At 33.4% G+C, this 26,095-nt stretch overlaps 1 protein-coding gene across 1 annotated transcript; it reads right to left on the bottom strand.

Moving 5' to 3' along the window:
• Positions 1 to 1,501: 1,501 nt before the first annotated feature.
• Positions 1,502 to 24,685, bottom strand: LOC129226428 (T-cell activation inhibitor, mitochondrial-like). Its single transcript, XM_054861034.1, has 9 exons — positions 24,506 to 24,685; positions 24,132 to 24,282; positions 19,749 to 19,872; positions 16,255 to 16,522; positions 13,424 to 13,644; positions 13,227 to 13,318; positions 8,895 to 9,139; positions 5,184 to 5,315; positions 1,502 to 1,934 (listed from the first exon to the last, which is right to left on the bottom strand). The coding sequence occupies exons 1-9, from the start codon at positions 24,526 to 24,528 to the stop codon at positions 1,694 to 1,696; spliced, it is 1,497 nt and encodes a 498-aa protein (XP_054717009.1). The 5' UTR covers positions 24,529 to 24,685; the 3' UTR covers positions 1,502 to 1,693.
• Positions 24,686 to 26,095: the final 1,410 nt, after the last annotated feature.

Genomic DNA, 26,095 nt, shown 5'->3' with positions numbered 1-26,095 from the left:
TTGTTAATTTACCATTAACTAATTGTTAATTGTAGTTTACTACAATTTATTACACACAAATTACACGATTTAAATTTTTTTTAAAACAGAGCGGTCTCCGAGACTTCACAGCCCGTTATGTTCTTCTTTCTCCCCTCCTCTGTAACAGATTAAACTAAAACTGATTTACACAACTTAAAACAAACATTTACATTTAGGAAAAGCTTGCTAGATGCTAGTTCACGCGGCGAGCAGCACCGAACGAAAATACAAAATCGAATAATACTTGAGACTCTGTACCCTGCACTGTACCTATTGATACATAAAATTTCATTGTTAGTTTTAATAGTTTAATAAAAACAAAAATTAATTGCAAAGTGCAGTTAATAGTTTTATTGCAATTAATTTAATTGCAATTACTTTTTTAACCAATTAACAAGGTAATTGAAAAAATATTTAATGCCCAACACTGCCATTGGGTAAAGAAAGAAACCTTGTCACCTTTATATACATAGATTATATTCTTTCATTTTTTCTTTTGGAAAATTAGTGCATTGTATTTGATTTCAAAATAACTATTACAGAATTTTGTAAATACCAGCTGCGTTGCATGGTCTACGTCAACAATAAAAGTTACTTCAAGTGATGCGTGTTCAATAATACGTCTTGAACAAAAAAAAAAAAAATCAGCAAAATTTTGTGGCAGATTTCAGGAAAATAACCAAAAAGGAAACATTTTAAATCCCCCAATTACAGGAAAAGCCTCAAAACAAAAGTTAGAATTTTATTTGTTCATATTCAAGAAAAAAAAAGGCAACAGATCTTTCGTCTCAATGATTTTCTTCACGCTATAAATTTTAATAAAAGCACTGTTGCGGAAAGTTGAGATGAAGCACTGAATAATAATTTGAATGGAGTAAAGCCTTCTAAAAATATAGAGATTTTATGTCAAAATCTAAGTATCATAATTAAGTTTTTAATTGATATTTCCACTAATTATAATCAGAGGACTATGTTAAATAGCCAAACATAAAGGTGGGAAAATTATGCATCTATTCATACCTGGTTCGATGGTCAGTTCACTGTCGTTCGGGAGAAGAAACTTGGACATAGATGACCACATAGATAGATACATAGGTACATACATAGATACATACGCTCAGTTTTTAATTATATAAGATCTAAGTATCATAAATAAGTTTCTAATTGATATCTCCGCTAATTATTATCGGAGGATTATGTTAAATAGCCAAACATAAAGACGGGAAAATTACGAATCTATTGATACCTGGTTCAATGGTCAGTTCACTGGCGTTCGGAAGAAGTAACTCGGACATAGATAGGTACATGCGCTCAGTTTTTAATTATGTAAGATAGCAGAATTTACTTCAAACAGCATTTGTACTGGAGAATTTAGAGTGTAATGTAATATGATCTATTAAGTGAGACTATAAATTAAGAAGACATTGTAAAAGGAAAATTTTTCTTTAAATATTTTTATTTAAAATTAACTGTTATTGCATACAAGAGAATGGTTTGAATAAAAATATTAGAGTATTTACAATATATTCACATTAAAAGTTATGCTAGGTTGCATTTATAGTTCTATAATTTACAAATATAACTCTTTTTTTTTATCGAATACAGCCGATACATTTTTAAAAATCAGAAACCGACTAAAATAATTGATAAATTTCTAAGATCCTAAAACATATCAATTAAAACATTTCCAGTTCCAAGGTATGCATATCTCTCCATCTTGTAACACTGAGTAATAATGAGAAATGTGTAACCGAATATCACGCAAATTGTATTTAAATATAGAAGAATTTTCAAGCATTCTCTCACAACACTGAATCATAAGATTAGGAGTTATATTGTCATCTTTTTCTAAGGCACCAAGTCCAAATTCAGACATGCATTTCATGTGCATTTGCCGTTCTTTGGTTTTCATTCTGCAAGAAAATATTTAAGAAATTACAATTATTCCCGAAAGAATTAAGTTTATGAAATATGTAACTTAATGGATAAAATGTTTCATCTAAAAAGTTACTTTAATTCAAAAGAAACATTTAAAAAAAATTTTTTTTTCTACAAACATGTAAAATGCCTTTTTGTTTTATTAAAATTATTCCTTTTTTTCTGTAAAAGCCTGATATTAAAGTTTCTTTACTATATTCAAAAAAAAAAAAAAAAGGAACAAGCAGTTGAACAGTTTGTCTTGAACTTAAGAAAAAGAAGTTTTACGAGGTTTTGAAGGGATTATAAAAATGTACAGCTGGAACATATTCAGGAATCAGGGAAAAATATCCGGTATTTTGATATATATCCGATATTATCAATTAGCAGAAACTACAGTTGTCAAAATAGTAAATGCATCCTCAAAACACTCTTTATTTTCTTACATTATAATTATAACATGTAGACTTAAAATTAAAGTTTCTTTCATTATTTATATCTAATATTTCATTTTACATTTCTATTAATTTTAATGGAGTTCACATTTAGGATTAGCTGTTTTACTCATTTTTCTTTTGTTAGCTACTTGTACAGTTGGATGATTCATCAGAAATAAATACTAGTGATGTAAAATACCTGGGTATTTATTTTTAGGGGTAAATACCCAGGGTATATACCCGGGTAAATACCCAAAATGGGTATTTACCTGGGTATTGATTTCAAAAATTTATATTCAACTAAAATACTTTTCTGTATGTATTCCACTATGTATATATACAGGGTGATTTGTTTTAACCTCCAAGACCAAGTTAAGATATTGAAAACTTGAAGTAAAAATAAAAATGAGTCAAAAAATACAAATTTTAACTTTTTACACGTGCCCCAAGTCCTCTGACTTATATTTAGGGAAATAATCTCCATTGAAAAACAATTACAAAAAAAGTTTGACATTAGTACAACCAATATTCACTGAGGTATGAAACGCAGCGTTTTGTGACTTACACCACTTTACACTCGCCCTCAGTAACATCTTTTTGGGGAAAATGTAGCAGTTAATGAGTGTTTATATAAAATTATATGTGTGCAGAGGGTGGTTTTTCAAATTGTTCAAGGTTTTGCAGCGTGTTTTGCGTATCACGGCATAACATTTGCATGAATTTTTGAATAGAAATGAAAAATGTAAATACCTTGTGTTTTTTACTTTGAAACCTATCATTCTTCTGAAAGGGTAATAAGTTTTAATCTCATCTTCTGATGGTCCCTTAAAACTTTCAAATATATCCTTGAGTTTTGATTGCACAAATGTCAAGTTTTTTTTGTGTCAGTAAGTTTTAAATGCAGATCATTTCTCTAAATATAAGTTAGGGGACCTAGGGCCGTATAAAAAGTTAATTTTTTTAGTTTTTGACTCATTTTTATTTTTTCTTCAAACTTCCAATATCTTTACTCTGCATCTGATTTTGAATATTTTTGCAATTGAAAGTATGCATCTAGGACTAACGGTTGCAAAAATAAAGGTCTTTTGCAGGTTAAAACAGAACACCCTGTATAACCAACCACATACAAAACAATAAATTTTTCCCTAAAATTTGTATTTTGATCACATATTTAAAGAATTATTGTGTGAAACAACTCAGCAAGCTAATATGATATTCACATTGTGTTGGATATGCCTAATCAATGTTGATAGCCAAATTTCACATATAAAAAGCCATTCTACAAAAAGTAAAAAGCTTAACTGTTTACAAAAAAAAAAAAAAAAGCAAACATCTTTTTTCATTTATGGCATTGAAAAGAAAGATTCTTTGGTTCACGATATGTTTCTTTCATAATTTCATTAAGTCTTTCAATGAAAAATATTATAAACTGTGTAATACATATGTATGTATCAGTTTTACCAATTATTTCATATTTAGATTTAAAAAAACAATTTCTCATTCACTTGCTGCATTTTTTTGTAAAATACCCAGTTTTTGGGTATTTACCCAGGCCTTGGGTAAATACCCAAAAAATATTTACCTACCCGCTGGGTATTTACCCGATCCACATCACTAGTCGTGCAGTCATAAGACATTTTCTTTTCTCCTGAGAAATGTTTAATATCTAATTAGGCACTTTTAATATGAATTAAAATACAAGTAAAAATGGAAGTTTATATTACTTATTAAATATGTATTATACATCATAAAAATACAGACCATAACTTTTTGGTTAATTTTAATAATAAATGAACAAAATTACTATGATTAATGTACTTTTTAAATTGAAAATACCATAGTTCAAAAAATAAATATCGAAAATATGAAGATATCATGATATTTTTAAAATAAATTTCGGATATATATCGTGATATATATATATTGGCGAACCCTGAACGTATTAAAGTTATTGTATGCCTCACAAATTAAAAGTATTCTGTATTGATATTGTTGGAGGTTTCGTTCCTTTAATTTCAACAAAGTTTGTGTGTAACTTTGTTTTTCTTTATTAGTGGCTCATCTAAATATGATATCAACTTTTCATCTTTGAAAACTAGAGAGAGAATGACCCAGAAACTCACTTCTCTAATGTCACAGCCAAGACCCATCCCCCTAAAATTCCTTTAAAAAATACATCTCCTAAAATACCTGAATTCGTACTAAAATTTCATTGTTGTTCCTGAAAAATTTCGAAAATTTTACATTGGCATCTTCGGGCGGAGGAGACCCTTCAAAGTATTTTATCTTAATCTGATGAATGGACATTTTACAAAACATTTCGTTAAAAATTGGAACCCTTCATAGTACTTTTTATTTTAGAACAGACCTTTCACAAAATTCTTTGTTTGAAAAACGAATTATTTACTGTTTAAAACAGATGTCTTACTATACCTAAAAGAAACAGGTAAAATGTTATGCATTTTATCTGTTTCTTAAAAACCTTTCCCGATTATTTATGAATTTCGAAATCCTTTTTCTCCGGAACCCGAGAAAGGTTGTCGATTCATCACAAAAAAACGGTGCACATCCCACATCATTGAACCGATTTAGAACTTTTTTCTAAACCGATGCATCAATACCGCAACGACCAAAAAACTCAACAACCAATGTACAGACACCGGTCTACCATCATTGCAGTTTTAATCTGTTAATTTTTTCTAATTTTTTAAATATTTTAATCGAGTATAATCTTTACCCATCATAAAAATGGGAGAGGATGGCACTTCATATTTTCATAAATAAATTGAGTTTATTAAAAATGCTTACTTATCATATTGTTCCAGAAGACTACTTGCTGCTTCTAAATTACTTGTAATGAAGTCCACTAATAAAAAAGCTGGGCAAGAAGCTGGTACTATAAACTGTCCAGTTGGAGATAACATTAATGGGCCAGCTTCACTAAAGAAATATTTTCAATGGACTTGAATTGAATTTGTTGATGACAAGTTTATACCACAAAAATAAAGATTACTGATATTCGATTTAAGCAAATATAAAATTAGAACATTTTAGAAATTAAAATAACAGAATTTTTTAAAAAAATACTAAGCACTTTTCATAATGCACTCAAAAGGACAAAATAACTTTTCTCGGTCAGAAAGGACAATTTAAGAATTCCTGTAGTTTGTCGAAAATTCCAAGAAAATGACACCACAAACGAAGAAAAGTGCGGCTCAAGTCATGAAGAGAATATCTCATAATTATCTAGCTTTCAATCATAACTTTGAGGGTTGAAACATGTATATTTTTCTCATTGGGAAAGTTTGGTTTGAAATGACTAGAACTGCACTTTTATTCGTTTGCGGGGTCATTTTCTTAGAATACAGTGAAGCACCGTTTATACGTTTCTGAAGGGACTGTATGAAAAAAGCGTACAAATGAAAAAAACGTATAGCAGGATACATTAATATGTATTACAACTCTGCAGGGACCAAATTAAAAAACGTATAAATGATAAAAATGTATAAAAGAGAAACGAATAAACGGTGCTTCACTGTAATTGAAAACTACAGGAATACTTAAAATGTCCTTTCTGACTCAGAAAAGTTATTTTGTTCTTTTTAGGGCATTATGAAAAGTGCTTAGTATTTTTTTTTTTTAAATTCTGTTCTTTAATTTTTTTTAGTTTAAAATATTTCAGAAATAGATTCACCATCACCAAACTTCACCTTATTTTTTCACATAAATGCTCTGTACTAAAAGGAAAAAAACCTGTTGGCACTAAAATTTATTCCTTGTTCCTCTCTAAGATCTATGCTTGCTAATTTCATGCCTGCTTCAGAGAAGCCTTGATTCAAAATTTTCATTATGGTTGCTTTTAACGTTACTGTTGCAAGGCAACAAAATTTGTAACAATGGGTTTTATATTTAAACATTTAATAGGGAAATTGCATGAAATTTGCAGTTTTCCATCCTAACTGAAATAATAATTTTGTTCTTGAATTTTAATTTTTCAGCGCTAAGTTGTACCTTAAGATTAAGCAAATCATTTAGTGAAATTTCGAAGTCTCTAAGTGGTCTAGTTGCAGAGATATAAGCAAAACCAGGCCTCAGATTTCTCCGTGACAATCAGGTCAAGTATAATAAAGGTGCTTAAAAAATACAAAAACTATGGGAATTCATGGCCAAATTTAGTGAAGATCCTACACAAAGCATGAATATGTATGAAGAGCATACACACATACTTCCAAAACATTTAGTCGATTGATCGGCTGATTTTTTTTTAATTGAAATTACATTTGGGTTTTAAAACAAGTAACTATGCGGAATGAATTTATTACTCCTAACCAAAAATTTACAACTCTAGCTGTTCTCTCCCTATTTGATTAAAAAATTTCAAATTATCATGATAGGGGTGAGAACAATGGATTCATGTATTTTTTTTCATAAAAAAATAAGGGATGGAAAAGGTTACTGGGGAAATTTAAAATAAAACTAACTTTAAATGTAAAAAGGGACCAGCTTTTGAAAAATGGTGTTGTGGGGACTTAAAACTAAAAAAGGGAGCCCTTTGCATAGGTCTTTTATGCCAATGTTTTCAGTACTTTCAGTGTGGTATGCAAAGGTAATATAAAACCCAATATTATCTATGTACATTACACATTTATACAAAAACATTAAATGTGTCCTGCTATTTTCTTAATATTGTGTCCGGATTTTTTTCAAAGCCACTATGGAGTCTGCATCTCTACATAGTATAAAATGAAGTCCCCAAAAAGCGTCTGTGTGTTTGAACTCGCAAAACTCAAGAACTACCTGGCCGATTGCGCTGAAATTTTCACAGTTCGTTCCTTTAAGTCCTGAAAAGGTTTGCAGACCAGTTCGAATAAAATTCGATGAATAGTTCTTTTTTTTTATTCCAATTTACGTTAAATTTCCACATAAATTCTCAAATATGAGGGTGAAAAATTACTTGCACAAATTAATATTACACATCGTTAGAAAAAGTAGAATTTTCCGCGTTCTACGCAATTTGTTTCAATGCTCTACCTTTATTACGGCGGGAGTTATTTGCGTTTTTAGCTCGACTTTTTTTAGGCTTAGCTGAAATTTATGCACAACTTTCTTCATAAAATAAATCAATAAAAAGTGAAGGAATTGTCCCACAGCTTTCTTTTTGACGTCATTGGAAGAAGCGACCTTTTTAACTCCAGATCTAACTCGACCTATGGTCGAAAAAATAAGCTTTTATCTCGAAAGGAAAAAAAGTTACAAGCCTTTTTAAATCAAGTTTCAGAAATCTCGATTCCATTCAAACAGTGAACCATTTTCTTTCGCATTTTAATCCTTAAACGTATTTTATTTTGTGTTTCCATGGTTACGCATTTTAAATCCATCTTTCTAGATTTAATTTCTTTGTCGACATTGTTAGGAAGGGAAATTGTGCATGATGTTTTTTTATTTATTTATATAAGCCTGATTGTTGAATGTACGTCACTTGATAAAATTTGTATTTTCAAGGTGGACCGGGCAAAGCTGGGCAACGCAGCTAGTTAGTAAATAAGACAATGGCCTAGCATCCCTTGCTCTGGAGTTTTGCAGTACAGCAATACTGCCGTTATACGCACAAAAGTCGTATCTGTACTTCTTATCAAAATTGAGTTAGGCACCAAGAGGTTTTTTGTCACATATTTCACTTAAATACAATGTTTTACAGTTATTTGTTAATGGGAGATATTTTTTGAAAAAGTTGCACCTGAATCAAATACGTGAAGGAGCAAAACTTTAAACAACAATGGGGTTGTTTCCTTCAGTCAAAAGTAATACTTTTAATCACTGAAATTGATAAAATAAGCAAATAATAATAATAATAATAATAATAATAACATGGACCCAGAAAATACTTTCATTTTCCCTACAGTTATTTTTTAATTATTTTTTCAAAATGTCCGATTTTTCAAACAAGGCGTGGTCTTGATGAAGTCACAAATGATGCACTTGGCGCATCTTTATACCGAGTTTCCACGTTATGATAACCAAGAAGCAAATTAAATATTGCGCTCTACGCTTGCTATCAACCATATTGTTGCCAACACACATAAGTAAAGATGCAAATTAAATATTTTGCTCAGTGAATGGCAACACTGAATGGCATTTCATCATTTGTGATGTCATTGGCAGAAGCGTGCATAAACAATGAAAGTGCACCGATTTAAGTAATTTTTTTAAAAATATTAAACTAAGTCAAATTATTTTAAAAAATGGTCAGATCCTATGTTTTTAAGCATGCTCTTTCAGAAAAAAATACTTTTAAAATTTTGAAAACTATCCCATTTCTTATTTTGAACTCGGTCGCAGATATGAGTTTTGTGCTTAGTATGGCAGAATACTGTACTCAAGAGAAGGAAATTCGAATGAATTATGTACAGTGTAATATTTTTCAGTCATACTACATACTAGCCAGTCTTCGTAATCATTTTTGACATTGTAGTTCAAAGGCAATTAGAAACATGAAGGATATTTTTTTTAAAAACTTACCATTCTACTACAATTTGAAATTTCTCAAGTCGTCGAGGCCATACAGATGGATAACCGTGAACCCATCTATACTTATACAAAGCTGATGTTAATTTATTTAGTTGCTGTATATATTTCTGCACCATAACTGTGGGTTGAAATTTCCGATGATCAACATTGATGCCCCGCAACACTTCAGAAAGATTTTTCTCAACAGTAGGTATTTCTTTGAGTAAATCATCATACTGATAAACTGAATTGATCATCTAAAAATAGTAGCGGTTTTAATAAACATTTTTCGATAAATTGAATCATGCAGTTTTTGAAAGAGAAAAAATTAAAGTGTACTTTGTTCAATAACAAAACAAAGAATTGAAGGGCTCGGGGCAAGAATGGGATATGCCTTGTGACGTGCTCCTTTCCATGGGTCCCTACTGCTGGCCGACCTTGATAGGTCACCCATGATTGACAGACAGCGCCGTCTAGTCTGTGCAATGAATAGGCTGGGACACCGCTAGGTCCTTTGATGGTGTCGCACCTTTTGAAGGCCAATTGCCATGGTTGCGTGTGATCTTTTGCCAAGTGCAGTGGGCGGGCTAGACTTTTTGATGCCTGTGGTCAAGCAAATCAAATCTCTTCCTGACTTAGCTACGATCACAGCGCCAAGAAGTCAACCAATCAAAAAAAATTAAAGTGGCACGGGCACGCCTCTTGTTAGGTTCCTGTGCCAAGAAAATTTTTTGGATCGGGGAGACAACACCAGGACTCTGTGGTGTGGAGTTGGGAAAAACATCAGCGGTCTCACGTACCTGTGGTACGGGACAAAATTTCTACAAGTGCGGAACTGTGTTCCAGAGGCACAATTGTTGTTGTGCCGTATCCTTATTTACTTACAAACTGTTCGTCTACAAAGTCCTCCGCTTGAGGCAAAGTGTCACTGAAGAACTGTGTATGTTCATTTTGCTGAATATGACTGTAAATAGTGTAAATACTCGTATATTCTGATAGTCCAGATTGCACTAATAAATTTCAAGTCCTGCAAAACTGTGTTATTACTTGGCGACGCGTAACACAACCATTTCACTACGCCACAGCCTCATGATGTGAATTTTTTAGTAGGCCAATTTTCAACTCATAAAAAATATTTGTAGAACTTTTCAAAGGTATTATACATTCTATATTCTGCAATACTAAAACCAGATTTGTTTTTCTCCAAATGAAATAATCCATTGTCATGTTTATTTCGGTTTTAGTTATGAGAAAGAAAAATTTTGATCAAAAAGGCACTCCTTGTGGCTTGTCACATTTCTGCCCCGAGCCGTTCAGTTGTTAAAATTTATAACAAAGAAATTTGTGTTCTCTCAAATATGGATGTTATAAAAAGATTTTTTTTCATAGTTTTAATTTGGCTTTATTTTAACCCTTTGGGGCACAGTGGCTTTGCTCGAAGTCACTCCTACCCACTTATTTTTTACTAGTGGTACCCGCACGGCTTTGCCCGTAGTAGAGAATTAAAAGGTCATTTGGTTCGCCTGTATATTTACAAATAATGGATGATGAATTTCTCACCAATTGGCTATATTCATTCGCTCTCCCATTCCACATCATGGTAATTTCGTAATTTACTCGTCCATCTTATGATAATTTTGCTCCGGAAAATGTTCTTAAAATTGAAATAGAAAAAGAACGAAATCGAATTTTTGAAAAATCGCTTCGAGGTGCACGCCCCCATGCTACAAACTAACTTCGTGCCGAATTTCATGAAAATCGGCCGAACGGTCTAGGCGCTATGCGCGTCACAGAGATCCAGACATCCTGACAGAGAGACTTTGGGCTTTATTATTAGTAGATAGCCAACTGACACATCAGTTTCAACAGTTGACTGAAAAATAATAAAATTCTAGGTAGCCTCAAAGAGTTAAATCATGCTAAGCTTGAGTTGTAGTTCATCGTATATTTGGCTCAGAACGGAAAGTTCTAATCCGGTCATTTGAGGTTGATGCTTCAAGAAATGAGGAAGTAGAGGTGGTTGAGTCACCTCGATCCCTTATTAAGTTGTTTTCTACCCCTTACGCAAGTATTCAGTAAGTTACCGACCTATAGCCAGGGCTAATGCAGAAATACATGAAATACACCGCTAGCTCAGTCATCTCCAGCCGAGGACTGCAGTTTCGTGCTTATTAGCACTCATCAGCCCGGCATAGGAGTGACTGAGCTGGAGGTGGAAAACCTCTTAAGGAACCAAGAGTGCCAAACAAACTGGTAGCTAATACAGAATTAGCATTGACCAGACGAGTGACCAAAGTAATGGTTCGGTTCAACTGGAATATTGAAGGCAAGGCAGGAATATTCAGTAAGTTACCCTGACTGAGCTCGCGGTGTATTTCAAGCATTTCTGCCTTAGCCCTGGCTATAGGGCGGTAACTTACTGAACATACCTGCCTTGTCTTCAACCTTCGAGTTGAACCGAACCATTGCTTCGGTCACTCGTCTGGTCAGTGCTAATTCTATATTAGCTGCCAGTTTTGGCACTCTTGGCTTCCTTAAGAGGTTTTCCACCTCCAGCTCATTCACTTCCTATGCCGGGCTGATTTGTGGTAATAAGAATGAAACTGCAGTCCTCGGCTGGAATTGACTGAGCTAGCGGTGTATTTCATGTACCTTACATAAATGTCTCACAACCACCTTTAGAAGTTCCATGGGAAGGCTTATCCCTAGATGCCCTATACCAACTTTTTTTAAAAAAACATTTATTGTTGCTCATTATTTTCTTTTGTACTAATGAACACCTTTTGAGACCTTGCAAAAATATTTTTCTTTGTTTACATACAGAAGTTTTCTAAGGGACAATTTTCCATTAAAAGTTTCCCAAACGTATGTAGAATATTGATTAGATTTATTAGAATCATAGAATATTTAGTTTTAATAATAGGATAAATATTAGCTTTAATATATCAATCAAATAGATTAAGATGATATTTTGCCATAGTAAGCTGACATTCTTACATGTGTTCTCTATACTTTGAAATACAGCTTATGAAAGTTAAAACAATTTTCATAGTTGTTGCATGACCTTTATCAGACAAGCGACTTTAAAATTAATCATAACATAGTACAGTATAACCTCGATTTTACAAATGTCAAGGGACTGGAAAAAGTTATCGTTAAATCAAGGATATCTTTAAATCGAGGATCATAGACATTTTATACAGTCAAACCTGGACCAGTGAAATGTATCATTAAATTTTGGAAATTGTTAAATTGGGTATCATTAAGTTATAAATGTATGTTGGCAATAATGTTCAAAAAATATTTTATAAGTATCTAAGACAGAGCAATTTCAACTTAAGTTTTCCAGTTTAAATAATGGTCATAATAATAATGAAATTAAATTTTTTTAATCAAACATTTTTAAACTTAACAAAATAAATAAATATATTTATCAGAAGTGTCACTAAGGGGGTGGACAGAGGGGGGCGACCTGCCATGAGTGTCACACTTCAGGGTGGTTACACCCAAAATTTATTTTAGAGTTTCTGAAAAATATAAATATTTCCATTCTGAGTTTTAACCCAATATTACAAATTCAGTATAATCAGTCAAAGCTAGTAACATCACTAATGGTAGATGGGGAGAGGGTGAATTTGTGCAGGTTAACACCCCTCTGGGGATGCGGTTTTCAAACACATCAAAAATGCTTGTGAGGGTGTGAAGCATTTCTTTTGAAGGTATCTAGAAAAATATTAAAATATCAACTGTCTCAGAATACTTGGTGTGCCACTGGGAAAGAAGAGGGTCACTAAAGACTTGGTTTTGGAAAAATGGGTTGTGATGTTTCTAAGCGAGGGAACATTGCTCCAGTTTTTGTCTTCGCCTTTAAAAAGTGTGCCAACATAGGAATGAATGTTTTACTAATCAAGAGATTGAGATGAAAATTAAAAATAACATTATGAACGTGGCAACTCCGTTTTATTTATAGCTATTCAATCTAATAGAAGTTGATTGAAAATAATTTTTGACTTTAGGTAAAGTTTTTATTTTGCTCATAAGCTACGTAAATCTCTGACAAGCAGCAGTAAATAAAATTAAAAAGTTTTAGATAACATAAAAAAAGTCAACAGAAACTGCTTTTTTAAACTAACGAAAACTAAAAAGTTATAAGTGTAAAAATGCATCAGCTTTTTTTTTTTTTTTGCTGGTTGACTGCAAATTACTGCCCCGGCTGTCTAGCCTCACTCTAGCCTAGGGTGTGTCACCTGTGCTAGATACACCACTGTTTATATATACATATATATAATATTCTAATTACTATTAGAAAGAGTTAAATAAGCAGTTACAAAAATTATAACTTACATCCAACCAATTTGTTCGAACATCTTCACTGCTCAGTATAATATGACCTTCAAAACTAACTCCAGTTTGACGCCCAAAAACAATTGTTCGACCTTTTAAAACAACCAAAACTTTTAATAAGAAACTACACATTACAGTTCATATACATTCAAAGAAATAAAAGTGCAAAAAGCGTTACAAATATAATTTTTACTCACCAGTGAGGACAGACATTCCTGCTGGATGCTGAATCGTCAATCCACGAAAACTTTGTAAACATCCTCTAAAATGCGTTATACCCCAACCACAGTTCCATAACACATCTTTAAGTTTTAAAGTATTTATTAATTCCTTGGATAATCTTTCAGTTTCATCTCTCAAAGGCTGGCCTTTTCTTAATCTACGTAAAGCTTCCTCAACATTTTCATTTAAAAAGAACCTATTTCAGAAATAAAATGAATGTATTTAAAATTACAAACAATGCTTTAGACTGGTTTAAATCTTCAACATTGTACGTTAACATACTTTATTTTATGTAATACACGTTGTTCCAAAAATATTGACCCATTTCTATGGAAACACTAATATATTAATTTTTTTTAATGAAATGTTCTCTTTAGAAAAAAAAAAAAACTCATAGTTTTCGGGAAACTGGTTGGTAAAATATATAAAGAGGAGCATCAACTGTACCAGCAAAAATACGGAAAACAGCCACCAAAATAACCAATTCAACTGCTCTAACGTCTTAAGACTTTTTTGCTTGGAGTAACATCAAATCCCTTGTATACAAAGTTAAAAGTTACAAGGCAGCAATATCTTTTTCAATTTTGTGCATAAGAACTCCACACAATTGCAAATAAGCAAAATGATTATAAAGAAATATAAATAATTGCACTTTCATTTCCAAAAAAAAGGGTAATATCATCAATAGGACACACAAGTTAAATTTATAATGCAACTTCTTGTTATCAGTACATATTGCTGTCAATGGAGGCGCTTGAGAAGCAGCACATCAAAACAATCTGAAGATAAATTGGTGGTCTATGATTACTTTTTGGTTTAAAGCAACAATGAATATTTGTCATATACAGTCAGGGGCACTCCATACTTAAGTTTGAAGGAGGGAATTTTCAATTTACCAACTCCAAGATTTACCGAATGATAAATACAGCACATATATGCACTAATACTTACATGTAATGAGAAGACCATCATTATAAAATGAGCTGATGTGTGCATCACATGGCTTCCTTTTACTCCAATTTATTGTCATTTCCCCATTACTGGCAATTTTAATGTGATTCAATTGTTTACTCTCTAAATATCAACAACAGTGGCCAAATTAAAACCAAATTTAAAAAAAAATCACCAAATTTGTTGCTAAGTTGGCAACAAAACTTGGCGACCAAAAGACTGGTGATATATCGCCAAGTGTACAACAAATTATAACACCACTTGAATTTACATCGAAATTAACAATGATTTCCCTCCAAAAAAGGGGCAAAAGATCCCCTTTGGAGCATCCGAATTGCAACCAAAAGGGAAGGTGCACAACTAGACCCCCACTAGGAGTCTACGTACGAAATTTCAACTTTTTAGGACATACCGTGTTTGAGTTATGCGAGATACATACACACATACATACGGACGTCACGAGAAAACTTGTTGTAATTAACTTGAGGGTCGTCAAAATGGATATTTCGGGTGTCTGTACGTTCCTAGGCATGTATCCACGTGCGGTCGGGTCAAAAAAAAAAAAAAAAAAACTCAACATTCATTCGGGGGTGAGAAAAATGGAAATTAAGGCCGATTTCTGAGTGAAAATTTTTTCGCGAATACTTCCTTTTTTGGAAAAGGAAGTAAAAATAAAAAAGAAATACAAATTCGTAATATACTTTTCTCCGCCTTATCCACCTTTTAGCATAAAGCTTTGTGCAAATCTTGCAATGCTGTATTCAAATTTGCTAAATCATCAAACAAAAGTTGTGAGATAAGCAGAGGGTGCCCTAAAGTAGGCAGGGCAGTTGCACTAGGGCAAGCAAAGGGTGCCACAAAGTATCCATAGTATCAATATATATATTACCGTTAAAGTATGAAATCCGTTCTTTTATAGAATACCTAGTTATTTCATGGAATAACTGATCGTGTCCGTTAAAGTGTAAAACTCTCTTGTATTTCATGGTTTAACTAGTTATGTCATAGAATAACGATCTGCTGCCCGTTAAAGTGTAAAATAATCTATATTATATATCTTGCACGACAAATACATTTACCTTCCACCCCTACTGCAATTATGAACTATTTCGGGCCATAGGGAGAGAACTTGTTTAGCATGTTAGGTTTTGTTTTAGAAATAATGTTCTTTGTAATTCCAAGTGTCATTTTAGTAATCCTTGTTGTAACAAATGATTTTATGGTACGCTTACATAAATACCATTTATACGCTGCATAAATTAAATAAATTGCTTCTTTTTCATTTTAATTGTCTATTTCTTTCGGTAGTTTATTTATAGAATACCTAGTTATTTCATTTTAGATAAATTGTTTATTTTACACTTTAACTGTATCTCTTTAGTTAATTTATAAAATACCTAGTTATTTCATAGAATAACTAGTTAAAGTGTCAAATTAATAACATATTACACACTTTAACGGACACAATCAGTTATTTCATGGAATAACTAGGTATTCTATAAAATAACTGCATTACATACTTTAACGGTAACATATATACGTAATAGAGATGGACTAGGGTGCCATGAGAAAATTCTAATTTTTCAAAGGGTGCCTCAAATTGCAAAAGTTTGGGAATCCCTGGAATAAGAGAATTTTTGGGAGTCACAGTGACCTCCCATCAGACATCCCTGTATACAGTCAACTATCTCTAATCATGCAGCTTGGGATTAAGCGAGGGATTTGCCATGGATAATCGCTAATTTCAAGTCTCTCTTTCTCCCTACATACACATATATATTGCTTCTTTAAACACTTTGTTTAGCTTTTTCCATTATTATCACTCCAAAATAAATTGACATCTAAAATAGAGTACCTCAAATCAATATCAGGCTCGTTTCTAATTCTTTGTTCAATGTCTTCAGCAGCTTTTTGCGCCTCATTCCACCAGCTAGAATGAAATACATCAGATTTTCTCTTTGCTGTGAATTCAGATGGTTTCTTGACAGGTTTTCTTTTAGGTTTCTTTTTCAGCAATGCATCTAAGTCTTCGGTGGGTAAATGGCAAGTAGATAAAATATTATGCAAAACACGATGCAAATCTTTCCCAAGTAGTTGTATGTTTACATGCTGAAAAGATTCATCTAGAAGAAAATTAAATGACCAGTTAGAAGTTGCACATTTAGAAAATAAAAAAAAACTGCAAAAAAGGTGTTTTTTTAGAGGTATAGAACTTTAAGTTGGTAACACTGTTTGATATGTGTGCCATTTTGATAGCTGTCACTTGTTTTGTGTTCAGTTCGGTTTGCCATTTCATCATGAGTAGACAACAAGGTGGTGCAACATGCCACAGAGCGCGTGTCACAATTGATTTATTGAAAGAAACGTTCGGTGAACGAATAATGTCGCGTAATGGACCCCTGAATTGGCCTGCAAGATCATGCGATTTAACACCGCTGGACTACTTTTTGTGGGGCTATGTGAAGTCTGGTCTACACCGATAAGCCACAGATGATTGACGCCTTGGAAGAGAACATTGGCCACCTTATCACTGACATACGGCCTCCATTGCTGCAAAAAGTGAGAAAATTGGACTTTCCGATTGGACTTTCTACGAGCCAGCCGAGGTGGCCATATGCCAGAAATCATAATTAAATAAAAATGGCAAAGAATCATCTTTCGAATAAAGCAACATTCATGGCAATTAACAACATTTAACTGTGTTTTATTTGAACCTAAAGTTCTCTACCTCTAAAAAAAACACCCTTTATATAGAGGGAGTTGGGGCTTTTTGGGGACTGGTCTTTTTTTATTTTAATTTTTGAACATCAAATAACACCGATAGTTATGCTGATTCTTTCAAAAGTGCAGATGGTTCCAGCCAAAAAAAAACACATACACACACACAGTAAAAGTTGGTAAGTTTTACTGTGGTAACTTGGTTATTACTTGGTTTAATTTAATATGTTATGTTGATGTTTAAATTCTAATACAAAAGGAAATAAGTTAGTTTACAATATTGTATAATGCTTATCATTAAAACTGCAGCAAAAGTTGTTTGTGTAAAACGGATCAAGTACTTGTACATTTTATTGTTTCTGAATAAAAATACAATATTGAAATCAAATGGTAGTTATATTGAACAAATTTAATTTCAGCAGTGCTGAGTGATTTTTAAAAAAGTTTTCAACTTAATTTTTTTAAACAGCTTTCACCAAGATTGAAGCATTATAAGTTGAATACCTTAACTAAAACAATTTCTTTTAGTTCACAATGGGGTTGTTTCCTTCAGTCGAAAATACTACTTTTAGTCACTGAAATGGATTGAATAAGCAAAAAAAACAAAAAAAACATAGACCCAGAAAATATTTTTATTTTCTCAACAGTTGTTTTTTAATTTATTTTTTTAAATGTCTGATTTTTCAAACAAGGCGGTCTTGATGAAGTCACAAATGATGCATAATGGCACATCTTTCTACCACGGTTCCACGTTACGATAATCAACAAGCGAATTAAAATTGCACTCTACGCTTGATATCAACCATATCGTTGCCAATACACGTGAGTAAAGATGTGAATTAAATATTTTGGTCTGTGAATGGCAACACTGAACGGCATTTCATCATTTGTGATGTCATCGGGCAGAAACATAAACAATGAAAGTGCACGGATTGAAGTAATTTTTTAAAAATATTAAACTTAAAGAAATTATTTAAAAAATGGTCATATCCGATGTTTTTAAGCATGCTCTTTCAGACAAAAATACTTTTAAAATTTCGGAAACGACCCCATTATCTGCATTTTTTTTTTTTTTTTGTCAGAAAGAAAAAAACTTCTGATAGCATTTTTTCAGATCTAAACCACAGGGCACCTTTGTCCACTTTTAGAAAACCACAAAAATAAAAACTTTTAGAAGAAATAGATAAACAATATTCTAGTAATAGCAAGAGTGAAGTTGATAAAGACCCAAGTTATGCTGATTCTTGCAAAAGTGCAGATGGTTCTGGTATACATAGCAGTAAAGTAAAAGTTGGTTAGTTTAATATTTGGATTAATTCAATTTGTTACGTTGATCTTTAAATTCTTACACAAAAGGAAATAAATTAGTTACAGAAATATTTGACAATATTTATCATTAAAATTGTACCAGAAGTTGTTTTGTAATGTGGATCAACATACTCCAGGCATGGGTTTGTCAACCAGGCAAGGTTCTGTTATAAAATTATTTTTTTAAAAAGGAACTAAACATTAAAAAAAAAAAATAATAATAATAATAAATTAATAATAAATAAAATAAATAAAAATAAATTGAAAATTAATTTGAATTTTGACATTTGGAATTCAAATTATGTTTTTTGCAATCACAAGTGTATGTGTAGGTGTGTGTGTTTGTGTCTGTGTGCAGGCATGAGTGTGTGGGTATGTATGTGTGTATGTTTGTATAGGTGTGTGTATGTGTAGGAGTATGCAGGCATGAGAGCGTGTGTATGTGTGTGCAGGAGTATGCAGGCATGAGAGTGTGTGTATGTATGTGCGTGTGTTTGTGTCTGTGTGCAGGTGTGTGTGTGTGTGTGTGTATGCAGGTGTGTGTGTGTGTGTGTGTGTATGCAGGTGTGTGTGTGTGTATGCAAGTTTATGTTGGATATGGACGCAACCTAGAGAAGGTTTTCGCTAGAGGAGCAGCATCATGAGGCGGGTTGACGGTGGTGTTGCAGAGGGAACGGGGGGGGGGGGGGGGAGGGGGGGAATAAAATCATAGGAATTCAAAACAGTTAAGTGAGAACAAGAAGCAATGTGATTGCTCAAAAAAAAAAAAAAAAAAAAAAACTCAGATGATGAGAAGCATTTAATAAAATTTAAGGATGAAAATCGAACTGTTCGTTTATTTTTTTGACAATATAAAAAATGAAAAGTAGAAAATGTGACAAACATACCCTGACTACCAATACCTCTAGGCATTGCATTTTTTTAAAAAGTAAATCTAATTTTAAAATTATGTAAATTATTTAAATGCAGTTATTAAAATTTGGAAGCTTTTTAAGGTTAATAAATGAGTTTAGTGAAAAAATTATATTATGTTTGCTTCAATATTCAATCATTTTGTTCAGAAAAAAAAAACAAGGTTTTTCTCTGACTCAATGAATCTTAAGTCTATCAAAAAACAGGTTTTTTGAAAACAGAGAGCTTTTTACAATTTTACATTGATATAAAATAAAGCAATAAAAAAAGATTATGGATTATAGACTACAAAGCTTTTAGCATCAGATGCTAAAGATCTCCTAAAGAGTGAGAGATTTTTCTCAAAATGTTGGAGCTATAAGTATAAAAAATAATCATGATGAATCATGTCACAAAAGAAGCTGAACTTACCATCATTTACTTTTCTAGATCCACTTCGCAAACAAAAGGTCAGTGATATTGGATTTGTTGGTAAGTTCTTGAGGACAGTTTCCAAATAAAAATTCAACTGTTTCAAAGAATTTTCATTTATTTCCTAAAGAGAAAAACAGTATGAGGGTTATTCCAAAAGTAAAGCTTTTACAGTGTATATAAATTTACTTCATTGCATAGAAATTTAGTCTTTTTATGTATCAATAATCATTAGTAGCTATAGTTATTGATATAGATACAGGGTATCCTGAAAAAGACTGACTGTTTTCAAAAATTTATAACCGGAAAATGGTTAATGATAAAAAAATAATTTTTGCAGAAAATTCATATGGTGAGCCATAAGTTTGGTCCCCCAGAATTCCAAATTTTAGTTCAAAACTTTTTTCATGGATGGCGCAGCAGACAGTAAGATTCTAAGCCAAAAAATAATTTTTGGAATTCACCGATTTTTCCTCTGATTGCGACATGGGACTGCAGTCGGTGGCATTCATTTTGAAAATAATGTTGTGTAATTTTGTTTATTAGAAACATTTTTTGAAAAACTATGATGTAATTTTCTGTCTTTCTTTGATTTACGGTCTTACAATCTGAAGCGCCACCTATTGGAAAAATTTTGAACTTAAATTTGGAACTTTGAGGGACGAAACTTACTGCCCACTGCAAGAATTTTCTGCAAAAATTATTTTTTTATCATTAACCATTCTCCTGTTATAAATTTTTAAAAACAGTCAGTCTTTTTCAGGACACCTGTATTACCAGTATTATTAGTTATTATTATATTTAATTTTAGTCATTTCTGTTCGGCTAAATGCCTATATTTTTGTTTCTTGAAGGATTTCACCAATATTGTTTAAAAAAAAAAAAACATTTTGTGACTTACCTTTTGCCATTCCGGGAGAAAAACCTTGCGCGGGAAATCCCATCCACCTGCCACCGACACTCAAATGTCCGAGTTTGAATCGGAAGTGTTCGGAAAAACATGTGGCACGCTATGATTGGTTGCCGTCATTCGGCAGACGTCGGTAAACTTTCGACAGAGCACATGTCGATCACATGAGGAAACCATGTTGAGGTGTTAAGTGCTGAATACCAAATTAAATAAGAATTGTGCAACCTGCAAGCTGTGTTTTCTCCGAGTTGTGTTGTTCTGGCAATATGCAAATAATGTAACGTCACATTGTTACGTGCAAGGTCGGATCTGGCTATAAATACTCCGACCTGCCGTAGCTCGATCGCTACTTTTCTTTTACTCGTCTCGTGTTGTTGGTGTTTGTAAATGTGTTTATCAATGTCATCATAAGTTTTTTGCTACTGGCCTCTCAGGTGAGGTCTGATCTTTTCTGAATAATGCACTGCTGATGTCTTCAGTTTGGAAAGCGCGTGCTGTTATGACGTCTATCAAAGTGAAAAGTTATAATTTTCCCTGATGTGGGTCGTTTGGTCTCCGAGGAAAGAGGATCGTGTCCATCTTCGATATGTTTTTCTCCTGATGTGGTGAACTTTGCTCACATGGTATGAGCTGACCAGCCTGCAATTCTGGTGGAAATTGCTATGCCGTCCATCTACCTGTGAAGTGTCACTATGGAACCTCGACAGGACTTTTGATACCTGCATGGACTTATTGTAAGATCTTTTTTTTAAATTTTTCTTCGGAGAACCAAATCATTGTGTTGTAATCATTTTCTCAATATATGTTAAATAAATGTTTTTCAGTGTAAAGAATGATTCATGTTTTATTTTCTTCGGGCAGACCACTCCCTCAAATTTTTAGTTGGAAATGAGTTGCCTAATTTTCAGCTTAGCTGTAGGCCATTAACCTCAAATTATATCCAACAATTTCTGATGCTGGAATATTTGAAGAAGTGGAAAACAGTTCAAAAACATTCACAATGATTCATTACATTACCAGGGGGCATATACAGGGTGGCGTGCAGGAATTTCCTTTTTTTGAATTTGGCACACAAAAAGTGTGGAGCATCACAGAGTGGTGAGGAGAGACCAATACAGACAGCATTGAGCTTTTACTGCGGAGGAGTATTTTTCTAACAGCTGCTTGATCGGAATGGGGATTTAAACTGGCCTGCAAGCTCGCCTGATTTAGCTCCCTGTGACTATTTCCTGTGGGGTTATCTGAAGTCGCGGGTTCATAACGATCGTCCAGGAGCCCTGGAAGACCTGCATGATGCAGGTGCGGACTGGGAAGGAAATTCGACCCTGGAGTCTTTAACATCTACCGGCCCTTGTGGGAGGTGGGGGGGGGGTACTATAGGAAATCTGAAAAACATGCACTCTTATGCGAGTAAACACCGTAAACAAGCATTGTAATGCTAATTTTGCAGTTTAACGATTACAATTTATAAAATTTTATTACTTACTAGTGGCACCCGCACGGCTTCGCCCGTAATAGAAAAATTAAAGGTCTTTTGGTTCGCCTGTATATTTACAAATAATGTATGGTGAAATTTCTCGCCCATTGGCTTGTGCCCATGTTACGGTTCCACGTTATGATAATTTCGTAATTTATGATAGTTTTTTTCTTAAAATTGGAATAAAAGAAGAACCACATCGAATTTTCGAAAAATCGCTTCGAGGTGCACAACCCCATGCTACATACTAACTTTGTGCCAAATTTCATGAAAATCGGTCGAACGGTTTAGGCGCTATGCGAGTCACAGACATCCTACAGATATCCTACAGACATCCAGACATCTAGACATCCTCCAGACAGAGAGACTTTCTGCTTTATTATTAGTAAAGATATCTTGGATGCAGGCTGCATCCAAGGGTGCCCATATGGGCAAGGGGTAGAGTGGTTCAAAAAACTTTTTTTCAGCTAGAGTCCAGGACATCCCCTAATTTTTTTTTTTAACACCTACTAATAGTATTATGCTGTAAAAGTTTTAGATTCTTACTCAAATTTTAAGACGGTGCTCAATGACCCCTTAATTTAACATTAGCCGTATCATAGAAAATGCTACAAATTGAGAAATATTTAATTTCCCCAGCTGTTTTTTTTAAATAATTGGTCTGTTGCAATGTATATGCATAATACTCGTGTATATTATAATATGCAGCATCGTTTTTTCAGTTCAATGTATTTTTTAAAAACCCCTACCCATACTGATGAAGTTTGGGGGAGGGGGTTGACACCCTCCTTCAGTTGAAATAGGCAGCTAAAATTCTTCGAGTATATTGCTATCTACAAGTCTAAAAATATTGAGGGGTGTCCCGGTACCAAGGAGAAACTGTTTTTTTGCATGTATTCTCGAACCACCCTAATGGGGGGGGGGGGGGCAAGTGGAAGCTCAAGCCCCCCCCCCCTTTGAAATCAGAACTTCTTTGCTTTTAGTACTTTTCTCTTTGCAAAAATGTCAAAATATTTCTTCTCTACCAATTAATGAATAAGTTATTAAAAATGTCAAATTTTAATAACTCTAATCTGTCCTGAAATCGGCTTCTATGGGGAAAATATCCTGCTAAACCGTGGGGAAAATATCTGAGGCCCCCTTAAAATTTTGAATGTGGGCGCCCTTGCCTGCATCTGAACCGAAACTGCCAATATATTGGTCAACATACTCCAAAGAGTTGACCAAAACTTCTGAGTTCAACTGAATCACTGACAATGGAGGGCAACACTTACAAGATATCATTTCCAAGACAATGTAAAGCATAATCTCCCAAAAAGAAAGTTCTCGCGTCCTACCCTGTATTTGAAAATTTCAAATGTCAAGCTAATCTTGAAATTAAAAAAAAAAAAAAAAAGATTACTTTAATTAGGTTATAGGCATTTGGAATAGCGTACTGGAAGCAGCTGTTCCTTGCAATGGGATGAATAGTTTTGTGAGGTCACTCGAAAAGATGGATAAATTGCCTAGGACCAGTCTAGCTCAACCAAAAGCCTATTGCTGTTTGCTGATTTTGTATTTGTATTGCAGTTACATTTTTACTTCTGTATCAGAAGCAATTTTGTGCATTCACAAAAAAGCTCTCACTCTAATTTCAAATCTGTATCCATTTTAGTCACCCATAAATCAATTTGACTAGTGTCCCCCCCCCCCCCCGATATCTGCATCCTTGAATCCTTTTTGAAGAGTATTCTGCTGTGGGCAGGTAAACAGCAGTATCTGCAGCAATGTGTTTTTGAGATATTAGAAGAAATGCATTTTGGATTCAATACTAACAATAGGGATAGGTTGTAATTACTTTTTTTTTTTCAGAAGAAACCGAATAAACAAGCTTGTACAACAGAGCTAATGTACAATAGATGACAAAAATGCAAAAGAAAAAAAATAAATAAATAAAAATTTGCAGTTAATCTGATACCTTTGAAGTTACACAAGACAAAGAGCTGGAATTATTTACCTTCTGTTTGGGATACTGATAAAATAGATCTGGATGAACTGCAAAATAGAAAGGTCTCAGAGCAGTAGCAACGTCTTGTTTCGAGAGGTAAATGTTTCTAGACTGAATGTAAGAACTTTCTCTAGCCAACTGGGGTAATTTCCTGGCTATGCTACAAAAAATATCAATAGGTAATCACCACAAAGGACAAAGTTTTAAGATAAAGAAGACTAGAAAATCGCACTATCTAAACATAAACAGGAAAAACTTTAATATAAATTTTAAAGAAATACATCATTTCAATAAATAAAAGCAATTTTTCCTATCAATAACATATACGCGGTTTTAATGATAACTTCAGTCATAAATTCACATGCATGCCTGATCAAACTTACTTAAATTTTAATAATATGGCCATTCAATAAGTTCAAAAAAGTAGGGGAGAGAAAATTTTCAACAATATATATATATATATATATACTTTAAATGAAGCAGATTTAAATGACTTTGATTGGTTACATTTTCACCATGATGTTTCATGGAGTTAGTACCGAGAGAGAAAATGCTAATAGCTCCATGATGTTTGCATGTTTGTTTACTAACTAACCTTGATCTTGAAATAATGTTGCCAAGAAATTTATAATCTTCTGGTTCGATTGAAAAAAATCATCAGGATTTTAGAGATTTTCTTCTCAAAAACAGGCAAGGAAAGTTAAATAAGAAGTGCAACAACCGTTGTTTTTGCGTTGGTATTTCTGCACCACTAAATTAAAATTATTTAATATTACAGGAAATAAGGGACATTTCTTCACATCAATTCTCAAGATATGTCCCTAAATCCAGATATTTTGTGTAGGCCCCTACTACCATGGAGCTTCATGGCATAGTAAAGGCTCCATAGTTTTAGGACCAACTGAAGACCAAAAAGAAGAATTTCTCTTTCATTTACAGTGTATACAGGGAGTTTATATTGAAACTAGAGTCCCTATATGAAATCGTATAGGGACTATTATTTAAACGACATCTTCTTTAAAGGTGTCTGGACTCTAAAGTTGTTTAGCGGCAAAACTATTACTCAGAAATTTCCGAAATTATTTGTACTACATAATGGAAGAATAGAAACTTGGTTGAGCCAAAAAAAAAAAAAAAAAGAAAGGAAAAGAAAATTAATTTAAATTCTGATGTTTTTAATTCAAAATTGTGTTTTTCGCAATCACGAGCTGCGACAGGACCCTACTCATTGGAGTTTATTGTTTCTAGAAACTGCTACTGTCCCCCCCCCAAACCAGCCCCTTCTCCTGGGCGGTTACGTGTGTATAGTTGTGTGTGTGTGTTGGCGCGTGCATGTGTAGGCTTGTGTGTGCATAGACTTGTGTATGCACGTAGGCGTGTGTGTGTGTGAGTATGAGCGTGCGTGTGTGTAGGACATGGACGCCACCGACCAGGAGAAGCGAACTTCGAGGGACATTGCACAGGACCGGAGGAGCGGCGCCTGCAGAGGACGGTGGGCGGGGGCGGGAGTGCTGCAGAGGGAGGCGGGGGGGGGGGAAATAAAATCAGCGTAACGTCAAGGACAGTCAAGTGAGAACAATAAGCAATCGTGATTGCTCAATAAAAATAAATTTAACGTCTTGAATTTAAATTATGTTTTTCGCAATCACAAATTGCGATATGACCCCACTCGTTGGGCTTCTTTTGTTTCTAGAAATGGAATGGAACGGAAATGGCCAAGAAATTTGTATCCGTCAAATCTGTACCTCAGAGTCAGACTTTAAAATCACTTAATCGCTACTTTTCAGGAGAGAGGGAAAACGTTTGTCTGGTGCATGCAACGGATGAGAAGCGCTCTCTTTCAACACTGGCTAATAATTACAAACTATTTTTTTTTTTTTTTTTTAGAATTACACTCTTATGGCTCGATGCGGAGTAAGACTTTACATGCCATGCACTAATAAACGGAAAACCGCAATGTTTGGACTAACGTC

Source organism: Uloborus diversus, chromosome 1, assembly GCF_026930045.1.
Source record: "Uloborus diversus isolate 005 chromosome 1, Udiv.v.3.1, whole genome shotgun sequence".
In the NCBI taxonomy this organism is placed as follows: Eukaryota; Metazoa; Arthropoda; class Arachnida; order Araneae; family Uloboridae; genus Uloborus; species Uloborus diversus.
The sequence above is the reverse complement of the archived record's forward strand: the minus strand, read 5'-3'. Positions and strand labels throughout refer to the sequence as shown.